General features: G+C 37.8%; 1 protein-coding gene across 3 annotated transcripts in view; it reads right to left on the reverse strand.

Moving 5' to 3' along the window:
• Window positions 1-24,744, reverse strand: part of ERCC6L2 (ERCC excision repair 6 like 2) — a 112,308-nt gene that overhangs the window by 46,687 nt on the left and 40,877 nt on the right. For 2 of the 3 annotated variants that reach the window (XM_014466939.2, XM_023765034.1), the window contains exons 10-14: window positions 21,647-21,718; window positions 20,916-21,061; window positions 12,925-13,020; window positions 9,899-9,998; window positions 71-223 (exon numbers count right to left, since the gene is read on the reverse strand). In XM_014466939.2, the coding sequence (XP_014322425.1) occupies window positions 71-223; window positions 9,899-9,998; window positions 12,925-13,020; window positions 20,916-21,061; window positions 21,647-21,718 (567 nt within the window). The remainder of the gene's footprint in view (window positions 1-70; window positions 224-9,898; window positions 9,999-12,924; window positions 13,021-20,915; window positions 21,062-21,646; window positions 21,719-24,744) is intronic. The other variant, XM_023765035.1, reaches the window with a different exon arrangement.

Below are 24,744 nucleotides of genomic sequence, written 5' to 3' on the forward strand. Positions count from 1 at the left end.
TATATTTCAAGTTTCCTGAGGGAGAAAACGATGTTTAAAACATTGGAAAGGTCAGAGAAGAGTTTCACACCTCCAGGATGTCCTTCGTAAGACAAGACCCTTGGGGCCTCAGTTTGAAGATATTATAGAGTCCAAAAAGCTCTCCTCGATGTTCTTTTGATCCTTGAACTGCTTCAAAATATCGCTTGGCATTTTCGCTTCCAACCACCACACACTGAAGTTGCTAAAACAGAAAAAACACAAGATATTTTTTAAGTGTTTGCTCCAACAATATGTCAGAATTTCCTGGCATTCCATGTATATACACAGCTTTAGCTGGAGCAGGCAGATTCTCCGTAGGGAGGAAATTTTATTTTCCTAGCAGATGTTGCCATTATGGTGAAATAATAATAATCTGGCCAGTCCTATTGAAGAAGACTATTTTATCAATTTCTACCAACTCAGTCAAGATCACATGTCGAAGGACTATCCACCTGACATAAAATGTTTAATAATATAGGCATACATTTGGGTTCACTTTTCTCCTTTCCCGACTATTATTACAATGGGAACTACTAAAACTGATAGAAATAATTACTACATTACCAAAGTTAAATTATAGTCTGAAGTAATCATATAACCATATTAGTGTCAAACTAACTGGCCATGGTTACATTGTCAACTAAGATCAAGAACCCATTTACTGTTTTGAAACATTGCATCTTTGAAATAATCTATACCAACAAAAGGGTAATATGCTAATTAGACTGGACATCTTCCGGACATCCTTCCAGACAAAGCCATGGTGGTGGGGGCTGAGGCAGAGGTGATTAGGCTGGCAGAGGAGAGCAATTAGGAGGCGATCAGGCCAGCAGGGAAGAGCAGTTAGGGGCGATGAAGCTGGCAGTGGAGAGCAGTTAGGGGCGATGAGGCCGGCAGGGAGCAGTTAGGGGGCGATGAGGCCGGCAGAGGAGCAGTTAGGGGCGATCAGGCAGGCAGGCAGGCGAGTGGATAGAAGGCAGTGGTCCCGGATTGCGAGAGGGTGCAGGCCGGGCTGAGGGACACCCTCGCTGTGCACGAATTTCGTGCACCGGGCCTCTAGTTTTGCATATATAAAGAATATTAACATGGAACCCTTAAGGACATATGCCACTTTTGTATCAATATCAATGTGTCTATTTACTGGCTATTTTTAATGAATGTAATGTAAATATAATCTGATTAACCCCATGTATTTTTAAATTACTTGAAAGAAACAAAAAAAATGCACAGAATGAAAACAACTTCAGTCTATTGTTGATAGGATTAGTAAGATATCACATGTTATTGTGATTATCAGAGTTGATTTGTACTGTAATAAATTACTCTAGGCAACTAAAATTATTCTTAATAATAGCTCCTATTTATCATTTTTACATTCTCTCATTTAATCCCTTACAACCCTATAAGACATTAACTCCTGTCTTGGCTGCTGTGGGTCAGTGGTAGAGCATCAGCCCACGCACTGAAGGGTTGAGGGTTTGATTCCCAGTCAAGGACACATACCTGGGTTGCAGGTTCGATCCCTGTTCCTGATCAGGGCTTGTGTAGGAGGCAACCAATCAATGTGTCTTTCTCACATTGATGTTTCTCTCTCTCTCTCCCCACATACCCCCACCTCCCTTCCACTCTCTTTAAAAATTAATGGGAAAAATATCCTCAGGTGACGATAAACAAAAATGTTTTTATATATATATATATATATATATATATATATATATATATATATATATAAAATATATATATATATAATATATATATAAAATCTCCTTTTCAGAAATAAAGAAACTGGATTTGCTCTATTTTGCATTGGCCACAGCTACCCAGCTAGGAAGTGTCATTTCTAGAATTTATAGAAATAATATAGGCATACATTTGGGCTGAATCCAAAATTTATTTGTAATAAATAATTTTTCACCTCCAGGATGTTCCTCTTAAAACAAGACTCTTGTGACCTTAGTTTGAAGAAGTTATGGATCAACATATCAGCTTAATCAATTCAATGTCAATGTCCCAGAAGCATGGGCTTCCCTTCTGGGAATACAAAACCACAATAGCAGTCGATGAACCAGATGGCCTCATTACCGATGATTTTACCCTCAATACTTACTTTACCTTAAACATTGTATTATCAGACTGCAGAACTATTAAATATAATTACCAAAAATAATTTGTAAGCATTAAATCTGAATCTTGTAAGTGTAATACCAAAGTTTTATCACAAAACTTATATAAAAGGCATAATACTTTATACTTAAAATGAGTTTTCCAAAGTGGTTCCAGTAAAAGAAAAGGCAGATGAATCCATCTGTAGGCTAACTATATATATTTTAAACAACACCGGAATTCAAGAGGGTAGGGAAAAAAATAGTAATTGGAAACTGTAGCTTAGTTTCCAGCTTAAGAAAATCTCATATAAGGCAAGAAAATGCTTGGATTTGTTCACAATACAAAAGAAAAGAAGGAATGCTCATCACGTTGAGGATTTCATGACCCCCTCCTCCATTTTTAAGGTCAGCAGTGTGGCATCTTCATGTCCTTCTCTCTGACCCTCTTCTTCTGCCCTCACATCTCCTCTTCTCTGTGTTTGATCCTGCTGCCCTCTCCCCGCATGAGGATCACTGTGATTACATTGGGCCCACCCAGATAATCCAGGTGCTTTCAGGGGATTAGGATGTGGACATCTTTGGGGGACCACTACTCAGTTCACCGCAGTGAGAAGTGCAAAAAGAATTATGAGGCGTGTCAAAATGACAGGATTATAGAGGTGTGTCAAAATGACAGATGCCACCTTGATAGTGTTCCCACTGGCCAAAAATGATATAGTTTGAATATCAATATAGTCAATGAGTTGCAATGTTACTAAAGTAGGAACCCATGAGTCCACACAGATTAAATAAATAGAAGAGAAGGGGAAATAAGCTCTCATGGTAGAATGCCAACAAATTTTTAAAAAGCAGGAATAATGGAAATAGAAAAATCACCATCTGACAACCGTCACAGTGGTAGCTGATTCAGGAGGGAATCAGCAGTGAATGCTAAGGCCAATGGGTAGAGGTTTGATGAGAGACAGAACATTAGCATAAACATAGAGATTTTCCCATAAAATATTTATCAGTTACAACCAGAGAAAATGGCAACTTGCAGTGGAGAAAGCCAGAAGACACAAACTTGCTTGGTGATTAAGGTTAACATCACCAACACCGGGGCAGGGCACCGCCATGTGCCTTCTGACCAATGCAATGAGCAGAGCACAGAACTGCTTCATACTGTTCATGGCCAGGCTTCTGGGCTTGAGTCTGGGCATGAGGAAACATCAATGGACTGATAATGAAGGAGATCCTACACAGGGAAGGCCTATTCTTTAAAACTATCAAGAACATGAAAGCCGAGGAAAGCTTATTCCAGGTGTAAGAAAACTAAATAGACACAAAAATAATGTAACCATGATCCCGGTTTGGATCCTGAACCAGTTAGGATAAAGGAAACATTACTAGGACAATTGGTAAAATCTGAATGGGTTCTGTGGATTACAAGGTAATGGATCACTGTTAGACTGTTAGTTTCTTGATTTGGATAACTGATTTTTCGAGAGGACAGTGAGGGGAAAAAGCAAGTTGCAGAACAATATGTAAAACTGAGTGTTTATAATGCATAAAATTATTTTTTTATCCTCATCGGAGGATGTGTTTATTGATTTAAAGAGAGGGAGGAAAGGGCGGGGGCGGGGGGAGAGAGAGAGAAAGAGAGAGAGAGAGAGAGAGAGAGAGAGAGAGAGAGAGAGAGAGAAACATTGATGTGAGAAACATCAATTGGTTGCTTCACACAGGCACTCTGACTGGGGATCAAACCTTCAACGTAGGTATGTGCCCTGACTGGGAATTGAACCCCCAACCTTTTGGTGCATGGGACAATGCTCCAACCAACTGAGCCAACCAACCAGGGCAAGCATAACACTATTTTTATATGTACATATAAATAGGAGAGTGTCCTTGTTTGGGGGAAATCCATACTAGACAATTTAGAGGTGAGAAACCAGCAGCTTTCAAATGGTTCAGAAAAAGAATAAAGATCATAGCTGAGAGAAAGAGAAAGCAAATGGGGTGAAATGTGAACAACTGGGGAATTTGGATGAAGTTAATTCAGAGTTCTTTGTGCTGTTCTCACAACTTTTCTGTAAATAAAAACTTATTTCTAAATACATTTCTGAAGGCCAAACTTTACATTACATGCAATGTTCCAAACCTGAAGGACAGTTGCTGTGGACTTGTTCTCTACCTTTTTTTTTTTTTTTTACTTTGTTGATTTTTCAGAGAGAGAGCAAGGGGGAAACATCGATGTGTTGTTCCACTTACTTATGCATTCATTGGTTGATTTTTGTATGTGCCCTGACCGGATGGAACCCACAGCCTGGGTGTATTGAGGCAATGCTCGAACCAACTGAGCTACCCTGCAGGGCTTGTTCTCTACGTTTTACATGTTTCTTTTACTTGGGGCCTCTTTCCTTCTTTTCCTTCTGAAATCTTCTTCAACGATAAGACTGATAATGGTGGCTAACCACTATGCTGGTACAACTGAAACTAATACAAAATAATACTGAATGTAATCTGTAATTTAAATTTTTTTTAACATAAAAAAATACAAAGGCTGATAATGGAACTTCTAGATCTAGCCATCATGTTCTCTAACCTTTCTTTCATGTGTTGTTTCTCTGTCTTTTTGCTCTGTAATGTAGAATTGTGTGGCTTTCTTCTAGAAGAAAACTTTGCTCTTTGCTACTCAGCCTATCTTTGGAGTTTTTCATTGTTTGGGATTATTTTTCCTAGTACTCTGTTGTTTCCAGGGTCCTACAACCTCACTTACTATTTGAATATATTCTTTATATTTCTTTCATAATCTCTTCTATTAATTTTGTTTTCTCTGAGGTTACTTCTTTTTTGGAGTGCCTGCATTAGTTCCTACTGCTCCTGTAATATTATCATAAACTTAGTGGTTTTAAAAAACAGAAATGTATTCTCTTACAGCCTGGAGGCCAGGAGTCTGAAATCCGTGTCACTGGGCTGACAATAAGGTTTTGGCAGGGCCATGCCTTCTCCAGTGGCTCTAGGGGAGAAATCATTCCTTGCCTCTCCCAGCTTCTGGTGGCTGCCAGCATTCCTTAGTTTGTGACTCCATCACTCCAATATCTGCCTCTGTGGTTACGTTGCCTTGTCTTCTGTCTGTGTCAGATTTCCCTTTGATTCTTTCTTAAAAGGCCAATTGTGATTTAGGCCCCGCCTGGATAATCCAGGCCAGTGATGGCGAACCTATGACACGCGTGTCAGAGGTGACACTCGAACTCATTTTTTTGGTTGATTTTTCTTCGTTAAATGGCATTTAAATATATAAAATGAATATCAAAAATATAAGTCTTTGTTTTACTATGGTTGCAAAGATCAAAAAATTTCTATATGTGACACGGCACCAGAGTTAAGTTAGGGTTTTTTTGTTTGTTTTTTTTTCTTTTTTTAAGTTAGGGTTTTTCAAAATGCTGACACGTCGAGCTCAAAAGGTTCGCCATCACTGAATTCTACGCTCATCTCCCCATCTCAAAATCACGAATTTAACCGTAACTGCCGACACCTTTTCCCATATAAAATAACATTTACAGACTCCGGGGATTAGGGCCTGATATCTTTGAGGACCATTTTCAGTGTTTATTTTCCTAAATTGTTAAATAATTATTTTTGTAGGGTGTTCATCTGTCTTCAAATATTATACTTATCTCACCCCACTACAGTGATTATTCTAAGTGGGGAGGTGCAATTTTCTGGGCACTGGGAGGAATTTTCTTCTTAATTCCAGCAAAATGTTGCTCTGCCTTGCTTCTTTGCTCCCACTATTTCTAAAGACTGTCTCTCTTGGGGGCAGACACCTCTGCTGGCTGTAATTCGTGCAATGGGATAATGCTGTGAGGGTTAAACCACCTTGTTAGGTCATCAACAATACCCCAGAGCAGGGGTCCTCAAACTTTTTAAACAGGGGGCCAGTTCACTGTCCCTCAGACCGTTGGAGGGCCGGACTATAGTTTAAAAAAAAACTATGAACAAATTCCTATGCACACTGCACATATCTTATTTTGAAGTAAAAAAACAAAACGGGAACAAATACAATATTTGTATTTGCATGTGGCCCGCGGGCCGTAGTTTGAGGACCCCTGCCCCAGAGAGTGGGTATCACAGTTACCCCCAAGCGCCCTTATTTTTTTAGCATCTGGTAACTCTAAATTTGGAATATCCAGAAGTTACACCTACCCATTTCAGTAGCCGTTCCTGACTGAGTTTAGTTTGGTTTCTTCCTCTAATCTGATCCCATCTGCTTTCTGGTTTTCAGGGTTCCTTATAATTTCTGGACCACAGAGTAAACTTTTCTTGTTTTCCAACATTTTTACAGGTGTTTTTTTTTTTTCTAAAAGTTATTTTTGGATATTTATTTTCCCCCAAAGATCTGAGAAACACGTGGGAGGCTGGTGAGTGTATGCCATATGTAGCCTTGGTTCAAAGTCCAATCAATCTTTTAAATCACATTTAATTTCCTCACATGATTGCCATCTTATATTTACTTGTGCTTACCAAGTTGTATGGCTGAATCTTCCCTAAGTGGCTCACATTTAAAAAGTATTTTACTAAATAACTAGATCCTACAAAGTTCTAAAAACTTAAATTATCCTCATCTTCTGAAACCTTTTTATTATATAGTATATAATATACATTATATAACAGGCCTTTTTATCTCATTATAGTCAGATGAATAGTTAAAAACTATATAGAGGGTGGGACAAAATTTAGGCTTACAGTTGTGAGTACACGAAACACAGAGTTTATTCTTGTATTATTTATTAATTATTATATTATTTTCCATATGAACAACTGTAAACCTGCTTCTGCCCCACCCTGTACATATGCAGTAGTGGGACTATGAAAAATCACATGATTGAGGAAAGATTCTTACTTGTGATAGGCTAAGATACTATTCTAAAGAACTGCTCCTAAGTTGAAAAAATAATATTCTACTTTTTTCCAAGATTGGTTAAACATGTTTAAAAAAATAATTTTTAAGTAGTTGTGCTATACCAGGGAACAAAAAGATGAAAGGCTTCTTATAGAGCTAAATGCTTTAAGAGAAAACAAAAACTGCTGTGTACAGATCTATTTTTAGAATTAAGAAAACAGCATTAATTTAAGATTGGATCATTCTTAGGTTAACTACCACCACATGTGGCAGATGTTTGCTCTTAAAGAAATGCCAACTAAATATATAGGGAGTAATTCAAATTTAACATTTATAATTAAACTTGAACCTCATTCCAAATCTTCTCAAGTCAGCAATTATAAACTAAATAAACCTTGTTTATTTAGAGGCATAACTGGAATAGTAATTGATACCCTAAGGATATTAAAGAATTAATGCAATTTTAGATAAATACTAAAAGCACCAGCGCAGCAGTTAGGGCTCCTGAGTCCTATAATTCTATTTACTGGGGTGGCTCTGGAACCCAGTTTCATTGTGTACAACATGAAACAGTTGCATTCGCTATCTCTAAGGCACTTCTCACTTTTTTCCACGTCATGGGTAATATCGAAAATGGCAACATATGTAACATCCGGACATTTACCTGGAATAAACAGAGGTTGTTACTCAAAGCTGGCGTTGACCATCTTGCTGCTTAGAGTTGTGGGATGGGTGTCCCAGGGCACCTGTATCCCATCTGTGGCATAGCATTATGTCTTGGCCCACAGTCTGGGAAACCGTGACCTCGCTACTCTGTTTGTGCTGTACACACTAGTTGTGTTGGCACTTCTCGGAGCTTGTTAAGAATGAGAACCTTGCCTGGCCGGTGTGGCTCAGTGGTTGAGTATTGACCTATGAACCAGGAGGTCACAGTTTGATTCTGGGTCAGGGTACCTGTCTGGGTTGCGGGCTCAATCCCCGGTGTGGGGTGTGCAGGAGGCACCGATCAGTGCTTCTTTCTCATCATTGATGTTTCTATTTCTCTCTCCCTCTCCTTTCCTCTCTGAAATCAATAAAAATATATATATTTTTTAAATGCAGAATCTTGGGCTCCACCCATACCAACTAAATCAGAAGCTGTGTTTAAGGATCCCCTAGATCAGCGGTTCTCAACCTGTGGGTCGCGACCCCTTTGGGGGTCGAACGACCCTTTCACAGGGGTCACCTAAGACCATCGGAAAACACATATATAATTACATATTGTTTTTGTGATTAATCACTATGCTTTAATTATGTTCAATTTGTAACAATGAAAATACATCCTGCATATCAGATATTTACATTATGATTCATAACAGTAGCAAAATTACAGTTATGAAGTAGCAACGAAAATAATTTTATGGTTGGGGGTCACCACAACATGAGGAACTGTATTAAAGGGTTGCGGCATTAGGAAGGTTGAGAACCACTGCCCTAAATGATTCATGTGCACATTAAAGTTTAAGAAGTATTGCTGTAAGAAACTTTCAGCTCTAAAATTCAGTGAACTTAAGAATCTGTTTTATAGAAGTACTAGAGGCCCAGTGCACAGATTCGTGCACATTGAAAGGAAATTAATTAAAAGAAATATTTTAATATTGCTATTTTCCCTCTTTCTATAATAAAAGTGTCAACCAAATTCACGATCGACAATGACAGATCAAAACACACATGTGCGATTGGCGCCAGTGAGAACTTTGTATGTATCGCACATGTGCGAGTCAAACTTAGCCTTTTATATGTATAGATAAACCTGCTTAACACGTTAAGCGCCCAGTCAGTCATTGGTGACTGACACTATACTTTCTGTCAGAAAGATAAAACAGGCTGGGCACTTAACGTGTTAATTAGACCTGCTTTCTGATTTAGCTAAACTTTTTCCAGCCCAGTGAAGCACCCCAACTTCTCTTTCAGGTAATTGTCAGCAACACAACAGTAAATATCAACATGAAGCAGATTATTATTGTAGATCACACAGGGAGAACTAAGGGTAAAATATTTAATTGCAGTAGTTTTTGACTATATTCTGCCCAGTGAGAAAACCTGAAGTCATTTTCAAGTTCCACCATTTCTTATTTCTTTTCAGTCAGGTCAAGTTTCTAAACTTTCTAAATCTCTGTTTTCTGGCTAATGAAGAGGAAATAGGATTCTACCAAGTCTCCTATGTACCTACTCCAGGACTTCTGTGAGGATCAAATGAGATGAGGCACATGAAAACACTTTACAGACATTTGGTTACAGTGTGAAATGTTTGCACCTGGCTATAAAGTAAGTCGGGTTGCTGGGCTGAAGAAACGCCAAGAAGCTAGTCGCTAGGGAGAGGACACAAGGCATGCTACGTGATGCCATTACTCAGTGCCCACAGTGACCGTTTCTGGGCTGGGCTGGGCTATGGGCCACATTTTGTGCCATGGGATCTTGGCAGCATTGGCTGCGATTTGGTGGGGTGTCACTCCAGGGTGGTAGTGGGGCCTGTACCACTTGGGGGAAGCCGAGTGTTGGTTTGTCAGCGCCAGGTCCATGGTGCCATTTATTTTTAAATGGCCAGTGTGCGTCATGGCAGCTCCTGCGTTGAGCATCTCCCCCCTGGTGGTTAGTGCACGTCATAGCTACTGGTCAGAGCGTCTGCCCCCTGGTGGTCATTGCGCATCATAGCTACCAGTTGGAGGTAAGGATGGACATTTAGCCTTTTATATATATGCGGATATTCTAGAATATATTTCATAATCTTAACAAATGCCATATTATAGTTAGAATAAAATTTAAAATATATTTTGACACATATTTGTTTCTAATTTTTGAAAACAGGCAAATGTTTACTTTTTAATTAAAAGAAGGGAAATATATTTACCTGTTTGTATACTTGCCGTAAGTACATGATTTCCTCCACAGTTCCCAAGGATATCAGCCTAAACACTTTGACATCTCTGCATTGCCCAATCCTATATGCTCTGCAAAAATATTAAAAACAAAAGCAAACAAAAATCAGGTGAAACAACTTTGGGTTCAGGCAATATCTTTTGGACATAAAAATGGAAGATTACTGAAATTTTAATTTAAAAAGAAACATTTTATGCTTATATATTCTATACTATTTAATAATAGTACAAAATAGAAATTCATATAAAAAACCCAGTCATGGAAAAGTATTACAGAAAAATATACATATCAACTTTATTTCTGTTACAAATATTAGCTTTTATTGTCCAAAAATTTTTCTTAAATTCAGATTTTTCTTTTATTGTAATCTTAAGCTTAAATTTATGAATGTTTCCAAATCATTCTATTTATATAAAACTCTCAAAAATGCAAACTAATGATAGAAAGCAGATCACTGGCTGCTTGGGAATAGGGACTTGGGGAGGGGCAGGAGAGGGATTATAAAGTAGTGTGGACGAAAGGGGCCACATGCTAACCTGACAAGCTCAGGGGAGGCCTGCATGGTGGTCTTGCAAACTCAGAGACCTAAAGTAACCACAAAGGATGGTCTGAAATTTAACTAAAAGCAGTTATGGTGGGTAGTCACCTCCTAGCCCTGTATCTTCCCTGACAAGGTCGACCTTTACCTTAACTGAGCTTAATAACTTTTTGCATCTATGATAACATACCATTGAAATGTCAGGGTAACTTTAACTTCCCTTTTTCCTGGACCCCTCAGGGTACAACCAAATGTCCTGGGCTCCAAGACAGAGACACAAATTCCTTCACTGTTATTGTTATCATGTGAATTGTTGACTATAAACTGTCCTGTACCCACCCACGTAAGGTGTCTATCATTTCACTTGTTATCCAATCCCAGAGGTTTCTGCCTCCCTTTGCTTTCTCCCGCCTCCCTAATCTATAAAACAAGGTGAGAGACAGCCATTCTCTGGAGCATTATCCCAACTGGCTAAGACTCTGCTCTCTGGCAGCTGTTGATGGCGTGGCTCAAATAAGCTCACAAACTTCTTCACAGGTTTGGGTGTTTTTGCATTAACAGTAGCAGAAGGAAATTTGTGTGTGGGGGGTGATATATAGTGACTATTTCTTAGTGTGGTGATGGTTTCATTTGTATGCATATATCAAAACTTATCAATTGTACATTTTAAACATGTGCAGTTTATTGTGTATTAATTATATCTCAATGAAACTGTTTTGTTTAAAGAAAAAAAAATCTGGGTAAAAGCAGTTAATCAACTGGTAAGGCTATGAAAGTGCAGATTGGTGGTCCTCATCCAGAGATTTCCCTGGGGGCTGTCTGCCTGAATCACTCAGTTGACTAGTACGCCAGTTGTTTTGGTAGGAACCACAGTGCTAATTAAAACTCTAACCTGACTCACAACACTGGTTAACTATGGTTCTAGTCCCTGCAGGTTCTCCCAGGTGGAGCTTTAACAGATGCTCTGAATGAGGTCATCTGCTCCTAAATACCTGTTACAGTCCCGGGGTGGGGTTGGGGGTGGGGTGGGGGGGGTCATGTGCCAGGCCATACTGCCTCATGCTTGAAAATGTTACAATTTGGGAGTATATGATTTTGACCTTGTAAAGTTACTCTGTGTTGTTATAGTTGGTGCTCCTTGTGCCTCCTTCACCCCCTCGTCCTCACAGAGAAAGGCTTTACAAGAGGGTATCATGGGGTTCCAAAAATCTTATACTTCCACAGGGGAATGGGGGCTCCTGTGACACAGCTCAGAGAATGGTAGGTGACTGCAGTGCCACTTCCATCCTGCAGCCTAGACACAGAGAGGCTCACAATCCCTTTCTCTCTCACCATGGATCTGGGGTCTAAAATTTTTTTAAATGGATTTAAGGAAAGTCTTTTGGGTGTACAGCCATCTAATTATTATCCAATTGTTTGGTGAATGGGATAGATTGTTAAGAGTACATACTAGAGGACCGGTGCATGAAATTTGTGCACTGGGGGGAGGGGGGGAGGGGGGTGTCCCTCAGCCTGGTCTGTGCTCTCTCTCAGTCCGGGACCCCTCAGGGGATAGCTGGCAGTCAGACATCCCTCTCGCAGTCTGGGACCCCTTACTCCTTACTGCCCACCTGCAGCGGAGGCGGGAGAGGCTCCCGCCACTGCCGCTGTACTCACCAGCTGTAAGCCCAGCTTCTGGCTGAGCGGCGTTCCCTCTGTGGGAGTGCACTGGCCACCAGGGGGCAGCTCCTGTGTTGAGCATCTGCCCCCTGGTGGTCAGTGTGTGTCATAGTGATTGGTAGTTCCACCATTTGGTCGATTTGCATATCAGCCTTTTATTATATAGGATGTCACAAATTATTGCTCTATTGTATCATATACCCATTAACATAAATTTCTTTATTGATAAACTATTTCATATTTTTGTCTTTATTTTTATAAATAATTTTACCTCCTTCTTTCTCACTCTGGCATCTTTTGGCATTTCTCTTTATCTTTGGAACGCATAAATATCACGAAGAGGTAGCTATGTATGTTTTCTCTCCTGTCCAGGTCATTATTTATGTTCTAAAATATTCATTTTTTTCCTCTGTGCTCTCTGTCAACTTTGGACTGTGGTTTTACTCTGCTGGTTTCTTGATCACACAGATTCTGTTTTCATTCTCTATTTCAGGAGTTTCTCAAAACTTCTAATCTACTAGCAGTGACCGCTCCTATTTTCCTGAAGTACTGTGGACGTATTCTTTCTTCTTAAATCAATTCTGACATAATAATGGGACTTTGAGATGAATGGAAAATAAATAGCTATCAGCCTGCCAGTTGGATTCAGAAATCCATGGTTATCTTAAATAGAAGTTTTTTAAAAACAAGGTTTTCCCTATCTTCTAATCACAGTCATATGATAAGCAACCTAAACAATTCAGAAAAGAGGTTAGGTTAAAAGTATTTTTAGGTCAGTTTACATTTTGTCAGTATTATACCTGTCAATGGCCTGAAGATCATTGGCTGGATTCCATGTAGGATCAAATAATACAACAACATTGGCACCAACAAAATTGAGGCCTAGTCCACCAGCCCTGGAGGAAACAGAAAGAACATATTAAAACAGCAAAATAATAATTGTTGTTCTATAACTCAACCGTGCCAGATTTCTGCAACAAATCAACACAGCATTACACTCACATCATAAAAGGTGATTAAAACACAAATATTCCACAAATGAAATAGCTATGAAATATTATTTTTCTACCACTCTAGAATATCCCTAAAAAATTTGACCATTACAGTCCATGTAAGTAGACTATGCTGTTTATAGTTGAATATTATTTCTATAAGGTTTTCCTAACATAATTTTAAAAAACTATTAGTATATTGCAGCTAAGTAAAGTAATATACACATTTTTAAAAATCAAGCAAGGAGTACATATACTTTGTCTTTTTCTTCCCACTGTGTGCAAACCCTGGATATTATATATAAAATAAACATAAGACAGTGAAGAGTAGAGAGAGCACAGGCTGCCTAGGAACTACAAAACATGAGGAATGACATGACAGTGAGTTTCCTGTGTGTGGTTTTTTTTCCTGCCTAATATATCCCAGACTGGGTTCTGGAGAAGCTAGTGAACTGGAAATGCCAACAGTCACAGACCAAAAAGGCCCCAAGTAAATCCTTCTTCCTTTAGCTAAAGAACCAGGAAAGATGTATCCCTTTAAGACAGAAATATGTTAGACAATAACCAGCCTATTCCTGTAAACACCCTGGGGAAAAATCTGTGGCCCCACCCTCAACCTGGCCAGTAATGGCTAAGTGAGGAGACTAAACTTCCACGCTTGCTTGAATGTAATGAAGCACCTTTAACCCCCTGAGGGGTGGTATCAGAGAAGACTGATTAAGAAGCTGGGACTTTCATTTCTTCTTAACCAGGTCCCCCTCTGAGGTATCAGTGGGGGTCAACTAGAAAATATTAATGAGCCACCTCACTCTCAGGATGTTAACAGAGGCCAAGTAGAAAACATGGACTTCCATCCCTATGTGGCTGGTATGGTATCTGGGTAAAACAGATTTAAATATCACATATAGTTTTAGAACATAATACAAAGAATGCCCAGCATATAATAAAAAATTACTGGTTATACCAAGATCCAAGACAATCTCAATGTGAAAAGGAGACAAACAACAGATGACAACAATGAATCAGATGTTGGAATTATCTAACAAGAATTTCAATGCAATCATAATAAAAATGCTTTGATAAGAAATTACAAATATGCTTGAAAAAAGTAAAAATAGAAAGTCTCAGCAAAGAAAGAAAGGATATAAAGAAAAACTAAGTGAAAATTTTAGAACTGAAAAATAACTGAATTCCAAAATCTTGTCAAATTTAGCTCAAAAAATGTGTTTCTCTAGTTCCTTCTACATTTCTATTTTCCCTGCCCTATTTCAAGCCCTTATTATATCTCACCTGTAAGTATTATTTCATTGGCTTCTTAACTGTCTTCCCTTACCTCAGATCTTAAATCCATTCTCATTATTACATAAAATTATTTTAAGCACAGAATATAAAAAGCTAGGTATGCCACTCCTCTGTTTTAACCCCCCAATTCTTATCCACCAGAGACCAACTCCTGTATTCTTAGATGTTATCTCCCAGAACTACCACTATATTTAAAGTTGTCTCCATACCCTACTTGTGATTTTCTTTGCTCTCTTCTTTGCCTGGCTAACTTCTACTTGTCCTTCAGCATTGCTAAGGAAGGATGAACTAAATATTTCTCCTTTGTGCTTCCTCTGATTGGCATTTAGCATAGTATATTGAAACCACCCTTTCACATATTTCTTAACTATTCTCTCTATCTTCATATTTTTTTAGTTAAACTTTAAAAGAGCTGAGTCAGAACCTTTTACATCTTTTCTTCTCCAGGACCTGTCACAGAACACTCAGTTAAATTAACTAATAATTCCTCCTATTTAGTCACATACTCAGGTCTTCCCTCCATGTATCCTAAGCTCTAACCATTTAAATTCCCTGGTCATTTTTGTACTAATGCTATTATCTCTGCCTGAAATGCCCTTTATTTAAACCTGCTTTCCCTTCTAATGAAATCTTATCTATAAGAGGCCAGTTTAAACATCACCATCCTTTTATGCTCTTTCTTGACATGCCTATTCTTTACATGCTCATGGAACTTTACACATAACTCCAGTAAAGCATTTATTGCTCATAATGCTCTGTAGAGGCAAAAAAAAAAAAATCTGTTATTTTTCTTATCCTACATTAAGTAAGGATCAATGAAGACAACTGAATTGAACAAAGGGGTATGAGAATAGTTAGACAACATAACAAAATACAAATTAGAAGCAGTTTTTTGCATCTATTTATATAAAACCCTAATATGCAAATTGACCAAATGGTGGAATGACTGGTCACTATGACATGCACTGACCACTAGGGGGCAGATGCTCAACACAGGAGCTGCCCCCAGCCCGCAGGCCCCGACTGGCGGCAGCGGCGGGGGGCTGGCGAGTGGGAAGTGCCAAGTCAGCCAAGGTGGGTGCAAACGGGGGCTCTGATCACCCCGCCAGTTGCCCCACAGATCAGCCCTGATTGCCAGCCAGGCCTAGGGACCCTACCTGTGATGCACCAGCCTCTAGTAGTTATGATTCTAATGACTTATTGGAGTAGTGGTTTAGAATCTCTTTCTTTTTGAACATTTAACAAAAAAAATACCATCATCTTTCTGAGGAAGTTGAGATATAGTTTTCTGGAATGAGGTTAAGAGAAATACGAAATTACTTTTCTCAAAAGTCTTTCAAACTATGGTTTATGGGATTGGAATAATTAGGGGCACCTAAAAATTGCCTGACAAACCCAAAGTATCCTGACTTTTTAAAGTTATGTGTCCAATAGAAAATGAATTGTATCCTTTGGAAAATTACTTATAGAGGTGATAGCATACAGATATCACAGATTTTCTTGAACTCAAAGAAAAGAGTGAGTTGGGACAGTGAGAAAGTTTTGGAAAGAATTTAAAAATGGGTAAATTAGTGGAGTGGGTGGGACTTAGACACAAAATAAGCAGAACAGAAGTTAAAAGTTTATCTAGTATTGTGATGGAAAAAAGTGAAGAAACAAGGTTCATAAGATTATATAATTAGATAATTATAAGAAAAATCAACAAGATACATCCAAAATAAAAATTTAAATTAAGAAATATTTTCTAACATTTACATAAACAACACCAACAATAAATGCAACCAACTGTTTCAGTTAGTTTCTTGAAAGTAAGGTTCGACATGAATTCATCTCAGATGCCCTATATAAGCCGCAGGAAGGCCTCTACCAGTTGAGGTAGCAATCTCCCAAGAGATTCTGAAGGTGTAACTGAAGGCTGGCTGGGTTACAGCAGAGGCAAAGCTCCTTCACCTAAGAAAAATCTCTAAACTCTATCTCTGGAGATGAGATGATTCTGTTTCATGATAATGCAACTCAGAATGCTAAACTTTAAAATCTGTAACTCTGTTGTTATATGACTAAAAGCAAAGGTCTACTCCTTAAGCAAGAAAACAAAATATAGACCTTTTCAAGCTGAGGACTGGTATTAATACAGACCCATAATGAGCATGAAGGCTAATCATGCCTTAGATCTTTCTATTTTCACATCAAATAAATATATAAAAAATTATACTTTAACTATATGTTAATATTTCATAAAAATGCCTTCAGTTAATTAAGTTTTATTGTTAGGTGTTAACTATTATAAAGGGTGAAATGAAATATTCACTTGAATAATATTTATGTGAAAATCTAAATAAATGTAGAGATACTATGTTCATGGATAGGAAGGCTCAATATCATAAAAATGCCAATTTTTTAAAGTAATTTATAAATTCAGTGATTCCAAAAAAAATTCTAACCCAAGGGAAATTGCCAGATGACCCTTCTCTAATTAACTGAATGAGATGATTATAAAAAACTAGGCTTTGAGGTACTGATATTCCAGAATAAAGATAATTTAGAGAACAAAAGAGCTTGGAAATCAAGAAAATTTTTAGTTGAAAAATTATTTCAAGTAAAATAATCAGATTTAAAAAAAAGATTGGAAAATGACATTTCTCAGAATATAGAGCAAAAAGATAACAAAATGGAACATGAATGAAAAGTTCAGAGATTTAAATAATCCATATGGGAGCTCTAAGATCTGACAACCTGGAATGCGAGAGGAAGAGAGATACTGGAAAAATAGAAGAGACGCCATCGACAAAGAAATAATCCAAGAGAATTTTCCAGAGTTGAAAAAGAAAACAAGCCTTCAGATTGTGCCAGCACAAGAAATGAACAAAGATCCACACCAAGACTCAAATATCACTATAAAATTTCAGAATACCACAGACGAAAAGGAACTCTTGTGAGTTACCAAAAAAGAATGAGAGTCAGATTGGCCTTAGACATCTATTAAGCAACATTAAATACCTGAAAACAGTGCTTTAATAACCTTCCATAACCAGTCAGGAAATTATTTTCAATTTAGAACTTAGTTGGCCAAAGCAGCAATTAAGTGAGAGGGCACATAAAAGACATTTTCAGATATTCAAAGATGCAGAAAATTTATTTTCTATAATCCTGACTTACAAAATTAATTGAAGATATTCTCCAGTGAAACAAGGAGGCAAACCAAGAATGAAAATGGCGTAAAATTCAGGAAAAGTGGATCCATGCAAAAAAGCAGTGAAAGAAAACTTCAAGATAACAGTTCTTTATCAGGACTAGAGGACAATCAGTCCAGATTAAAACCAGAGTACAAAAGACTTCAGGAGCAAGTTCTTCAGGATACAGAGGAGTCAACAGAAGAGAAAGTGTGATGGTGAATTAGTAATATATTGAAGACTATTATTACTATAAAAGGCAAAAATATACGGAAGGTAAAGCATTAAGAAAATTAGGATTAAAATATGAAGTACACTGAACTGTGTAGACATAAGATGATGATGGAAGTGTTAGAAGAGAGAACTCATTTGAGGTTAAGACTGTTCTCCTTGAACTGGCCAAGAGGTCACAAACATTCAGAGAAATTACCTTAGCACTCTGTGGTTCAGCATTAAACAATGTTTACAAAATCATAATAATGTAAATGCTGTTTTTTAGCCTCTAAATTTTAGAGGCAATCTATGGGTAGAGCATGAAAGACTTAGTTATTTTTGCAGGACTCTGAAAATTTCTAATATCTCTGATGAGGTAACAGTTAAAATAGTTGACAGATAATATGAATAGGTGACAAAAGTAGAAGAAATGGTAGATGCGTGCTAATGCTAATACCACCCATTACAAACATTTAGAAGATACTGTAGGAAGTAGATGGACTAAAACATTAAAAATTAAGGAACATTATTTAAAGTTACTAAAGTATTTATAGACATACTAGAGGCCTGGTGCACGAAAATCGTGCACTGGAGGGGGGGAGGTCCCTCAGCCTGGCCTGTGCCCTCTAGAAGTCCAGGACCCCTCAGGGGATGTCTACCTGCCAGCTTAGGCCCGATCCCCGCCACCACCCCCCCCACCGGGATTGGGCCTAAGCCAGCAGTCAGACATCCCTCTTGCAGTCTGGGGCTCTAGAAGTCCAGGACCCCTCACTCCTTACTGCCTGCCTGCAGCCGAGGTGGGAGAGGCTCCCGCCACCGCTGCTGTGCTTGCTGCGCTCACCAGCCCTGAGCCTGGCTTCTGGCTAAGCGGCGCTCCCCCTATGGGAGTGCACTGACCACCAGGGGGCAGCTCCTGTGTGGGGCCAGGGAGGGATGCAGAGGTTGGCCAGCCGGGGAGGAACTGCAGGAGGGCTCCAGGGTGTGTCCAGCCCATCCCACTCAGTCCCAATCAGCCGGACCCCAGCAGCAAGCTAACCTACCGATTGGAGCGTCTGTCCCCTGGTGGTCAGTGCACATCATAGCAACTGGTCGACTGGTCAACTGTCTGCCCCCTGGTGGTTAGTGCACATCATAGCAAGTGGTTGAGCGGCCTTAGCATTATCATTAGCATATTACGCTTTGATTGGTTGAATGGCCGCCCAGACACAGCATATTAGGCTTTTATTATATAGGATAATAAAAATAATAAGGACTTTGTTAAAGGTGGGGAGAGAGTAGCATAAGCAGACCAAGTCCTCCTCTTTCCTATCAGAATCCAAGTTGTGTAATGTTGATAAATGAAAAGAAAATGAAGACTTAGTATTCTGGCAAAATAATGGAATAAGCTAATGTGATAATTCTGCTACACATCTAGAAATTAAATATAAACTATTGCAAAATGAGAAAAACAAAAAAAAAGTGAGCTTATTTATGTCTTTTGCAAAACACAGCTGAAGAATGTATTTATTATGTTATGTAAGATTCTTTACTGTGTAAAGACTTATGCAACGAATTACTCCTTGAATTCAGTCACAGGAAAACAGGAATCTAAAACTCTTCCCTTCCCTTAGTTGGGATGCCAAGCAGAAGTCAAAGCAAAACCACAGCAATGGAAAACTCCAACCAAAGGATTTCCAAGGAGGAAAAAGACCCACTGACGATAAGCTCAAAATAAAAAATTTGAAAATTTGTGAAGATGCCATCTACCATAAGCAAGAGCCAGAGGAAACATCAAATAGAAGGATTAGTGCCTCCAAGTACAGGAGTTAACAGAGCAAAAATGCCATTCAAAAGGAATTTTTTCAAAAAAGATTAAAATTACTAAAGAATTAAAAAAAAGGCGAGAAACCATAAAGAACAAAATATGAGTAAAAATAATCAGGCAGATTTGAAAAATATCAAATAGAACTAAACATAAAAAGTACAGTCTTTAAAAATTCAATGGATGGATTAAATAGCAATTTCTAATACAGTTGAAGAGATAATTAGGAGTTTATGGCAGATGACATCAAATTAGATTGAGGGTGAGCTGACTGAGAGATGACTGCTTACAAATAGTTCTGTACTATTTGAACTGTTGAAAGCATCTATTACTTTGAAAAACGTTACTTATAAATTAATATGCATTTTTTAATTTAAATTAACTGAAGACAGTATTCTATGTCATTTATTGCTTTGAAAGAACTCGGGTGAGAAATTATAACTTGAATTCATTCACAGGAAATTAGGAATCCAGAGCTTATCTCCTTTTGCCTTAGTTGCAAGAATTCAAGAATTATTTTAGTCCTCAACAGTAAGTAGCTCACTCATCATACATATAATTTTCTTCATCATTTAAGTAATTTTTTACTTATTTTTACATTTTATATAAATTTCGTTTTAAAACCCCTTGAAATCCTTTCTGAAAGACAATGGGAGTAAATCTATAAAATACTACAATAGATGCCAATAGTTATGGATTTGTTACCCACCAAAAGATGAATTTTACTTAGGTAAGTTTATATTGCCTTTACTCTTCCTCTTAAGTGTGTATATTCTTGAAAAGGTTTTCATTAGAGATTTGTAAGCAGGTGTTAGACCTGCTTTAACTTTAATAAAACCTAGAATGGGAGTTGCTCTGGTTGATTGTAGGTAGAGACAAAGTAGGGAAAAGCCTGGCCCATGGCCCTGTGAGCTCCCTAAGGCTCCTTGAGCACAGTTTGCAAACCATTGCTACAAATGATTTTCTGTTATTTGATTGATAACTCCATTATTTAATTAAGTTTCATTCTGACCATGGACATGAGAAAACACTACTGCAGAAAATTTCTTTAAAAATCTATTTTTTGGATTACATATGCAGACATAGAAAGGAGAATTCAGTGATGGATAAAGGAATTGAGAGAACAGGTTAGGTAAAATTCAAGAAATCATTAGTCCCTCATAATTAATAGCATTTTTGCTGCTTCTCCTTAAAGTCAAATAAAACAAAGCAAAATAAGCCTAACCACTAAAAAATCAGTCATAGTTTTAAAATTACCCTAAATCTTAAAAGCAATTAGATAAAAATCAAGTTATCAAATTTTATTTTCTTACATTGTGGAGACAAGGCAAATGTTGACATCTTGAGTACTGTTGAACTCTTTCACGATCTTGATTCTTTCTTCTGATTTTGTACTGCCATCGAGTCGTCGGTAATCAAGCCCAGATGCCATACAGTATTGCTGCAGCACATCAAGCAGCTAGAGGGAAGGTAGAAAGACGGGCAAAGGTGAATTCATGGTTCAATAAGCTTCATACCATACAGAGAGAAAATTGACTACGTATTAATTATGACTGCTCACAATTTCTTTCTTATAATTAGAGCAACAGATAGTTTTCTGACTTCTGACCCATATATTTCATTATCCTGAAACTGACTTTAACCTTAACAACCTTCCTTTAAAAAAAAATCAATCTTTTAAGAAAAAAATCAATCTTGAATTTTTAAAAGTAAAACCAAATAAAAAGAAAACTATTGGCCAAATCATTTATGTAAATATATTTCATTTATTTATGCTATTTTCTACATTTTAAAATCTCTTAAATGTTTTAAAGAACATTTTAATTATCAACAAAAACATCAACAGAAAATTAAAAATCTATTTTTGAGTTTGCTACATGACAGTATCCCTGATGTAATTGAGATTTATGTCTCTTCCCTCACTACCATTTCCTACAGTATGTATAAGACAGAAAAGACGGCTGGATGCCAGTGTGTATTTGAGGCTTTCTGCTTCAGGAGTTAAGGCTGGGCCACTCAAGAATGCACTGCAGACCAAACTCACCTTGGTGGAGAAGGAGAAAAGAAGAACTTTATCTTTGTTTTTCCTGCAGTGATTTAAAAGCTGCTGAAGGACCTGGAAATGAACCACAGAACATCAGTGAACCAGTTCCAATTAAGAGTACACTTTATATCACTGGGCATCTCTCCTGAGATTTGTAAGGTGTGACTTTGAGCCCTAAGTTTGCAAGTGGCTGTCAGTGTCAGGAGCATTTCATGCTGTCCACATGGGAATGTCCACAGCTTTCCTCCTAAGGCTTTTGGGCCACATCACGGAGCCTAAGCCGACCTGGGTCCTTCTCTGCCCAAGGATGCACAGGCTTAGTATAGGCTATGTCTGACCCGATTTTACCTGGCAAGCATTTGTTCTTTTTCTGACTGTTTTCCTGTAAAAATGATAAACCCCATCAAATCCTCTACTGGGTAAATATTTTTAAACAATGCAGCTCTATTATTCTGCTCCTCAAAGAATGTAGTTTGAAATTTTCTCATTTTGGTCGTAGAGACCGTAATTGCCATTGTATTACTAATACTGCAACATGAAATTAAAGGTGCCCAACTGCTTAAAAAAACACAATCAGCCTTCATACCGTAACTGGGCAAATGCAGAAGCAGAGGGGTGAGAGGGGGCACAGGTACGAACGAGCCCAGTCCATGTGAGCGAAGACAAGGAATCGCAGGGATGTGTGACCTGCACTCTCGCTGCACATTTGCTGCTGCTCAGTGTGCGTCTTTCTTACCTGTCTTTGGTTTTCTTCACCTGTATTCAAAGTACCCTGTGCCCTGGGTTTTCAGGTGTCTAAAATGTTAAGATCTGCATCAACAGAGCAACGAACAATGGGCCTTTTAAAAGCTGTGTTTGAGAGCGTTCCCTGAATGCACAGGGGCCCTCAACGAGCCTGTTTTCAGCAAGAGAGATGTGTGCAATGTTTCACTTGGTTTTGTACTTGATTTGATATCTTCATTAAATGCTAAGATGCAATATCGTTCACTTAGAGTGGGGAAAATGCAAAATTGATTTTCTTTATCTTTTTCTTTATTGTTTTTCTTTACTCCTTAAACGTGCTTTTAAAATATGTTCTAAATGGTTTTTTATTCCGTATCACTGCTTTGGCCAGGAGGCTCTCATGCCTTTCAGTGTCCCAGAGTCTCAGCTCCAAATGTGGGGAGGAGGAGCTCTGGACTGACAGTGAGAATTTGTTCCATGAACGCACTACTGCTTCATTCTCATTTTTAATTTTATGCCATCTGTGTATGTTCAGAGATGCACAGTCATACAAATATTAAGTTATTACATGTTTTCAAATGAGCATTTTTCATCCTAAATTTGTTTGCAAATATATTTTTAACAAAAGTTCAAAACCAAGTTTTAGCACCTAAAAAAAGAGTATACTTCATACATATAAATATCACTTGAGAATTTCTTAAAAAGTATTTTTATATAATATAACCTCAGTCATATTTCCTAATTCCTTTCATTTTTGGCAAGCTAGAGAAATAAAGTATTAGCTATTACATGAAGTGTTAGTCATCATCACATGGTGAAAAATGAGGTAAAGTTCCCAAAGACTTTTATTCTATCTCATGTTGTTTTAATAAAAAGGAAGCACTTTAGATTATGGGACACATTTAAATGGATTAATTTAATTTCTAAAATATACTTTCTTTATACCTACAATATGTTCACAGAGCATATTGTACAGAGCAGCATTCCTTTTAGGAAGTATTTTAATTTCCCCTAGAAGAGGTAACGAAATGTGTTTAATTACATCTAGGTTCTAAAAGTCTTGATATTTATTTTTTTTAAATAGTCAGTCAGATATATACCTCTTCTCATTTTCTCCTCTCTGTTTCTCTATTTATAGTAAGACCTGACTTCCAGATTTGATTTTGACCTCAAAGTGCCAATAATCTGCCCGACACAGTGCTTTTAGGGAGGAAGCAAATAATCCAAAGCCTGTTTATAATAGTAACACTATTATTTTAAAAGCAGGCATTTCCACATCTGGCAACGACAGCTCTAGAACACTGTGGAAAAGCAGCCCTGGAAGGAAAGAAAAGGAATTTTCTGAACAAAGTCCAAGGCTTTTTTGAACTTTACAATAAACAGTAATTTTATTTATTCAATTATGTATAAACATTTAATCTTTTAAATAAAAAATTTAAACTCAATATAGCACTCTTTTAATATTTGAACAAGAGAAGACATTGTCCTAACTCTGACCTCTACCCTGCGATCCCTCAAAAAAAAGCTAAGAAGTTAAACGAAAAGTCTACTCAGATAACCAATCAAATTGTGAGTAAAAATGTCAGAGGTAAGGTAAAATTATTTTAATACTTGGAGAACATATACTAGTAAAGTAGTTTTATTGACATTTAACGTTATCCTATATAATAAAAGGCTAATATGCAAATTGTCCCCTTGGCCAGGAGATCGACTGAGAGTTCGACCAGGGGCGGGGCCGGCTGGCCAACCACCCGTGGCCCCTCCCTCTGGCCGCCAGGCCCTGATCAGCCCGATCAGGGATGGGCGGGCCTGCCGGACCCCACCTGTGCATGAATTCGTGCACTGGACCTCTAGTTTTTTCATAAAATAAATGATTCTATATAAAGTATATGCATTTCATTTCACATAATACATTAACTTTTTAAATTAATACTTTATTTTTTAGAGCAAAGAATTGAGCAGAATATACAGAGGAGTCCCATAGACTCCCTCTTCCACCCATTCCCACCCCGTCTCTACACAGCTTCCTCTATCACATCTTATATTAGGGTAGTGTATTTACAACAACTAATGAATGAACGCTGATAAATTATCAACTAAAGTTTATAGTTCCCATTAAGGTTCACTCATTGTGTTGAACAGTTCTATGGGTTTTGACAAAGGTATAATCACATCTATCTACTCTAACAGTATGATACAGAACAGTTTCACTACCCTAAAACTTCCCCATGCTCCTGCTATTCCTCCCTCCCTACAAACCTCTGATCATTTTATTTTCTCTCTAGTTTTGCCTTTCCCAGAATGCCACATACACGGAATCATACAGTATGTAGCCTTTTCAGACTGGCTTCTTTCACTGAGCAACATGCATTTAA

The sequence above is a fragment of the Myotis lucifugus genome, unplaced genomic scaffold (assembly GCF_000147115.1).
Source record: "Myotis lucifugus unplaced genomic scaffold, Myoluc2.0 scaffold_371, whole genome shotgun sequence".
NCBI lineage: Eukaryota > Metazoa > Chordata > Mammalia > Chiroptera > Vespertilionidae > Myotis > Myotis lucifugus.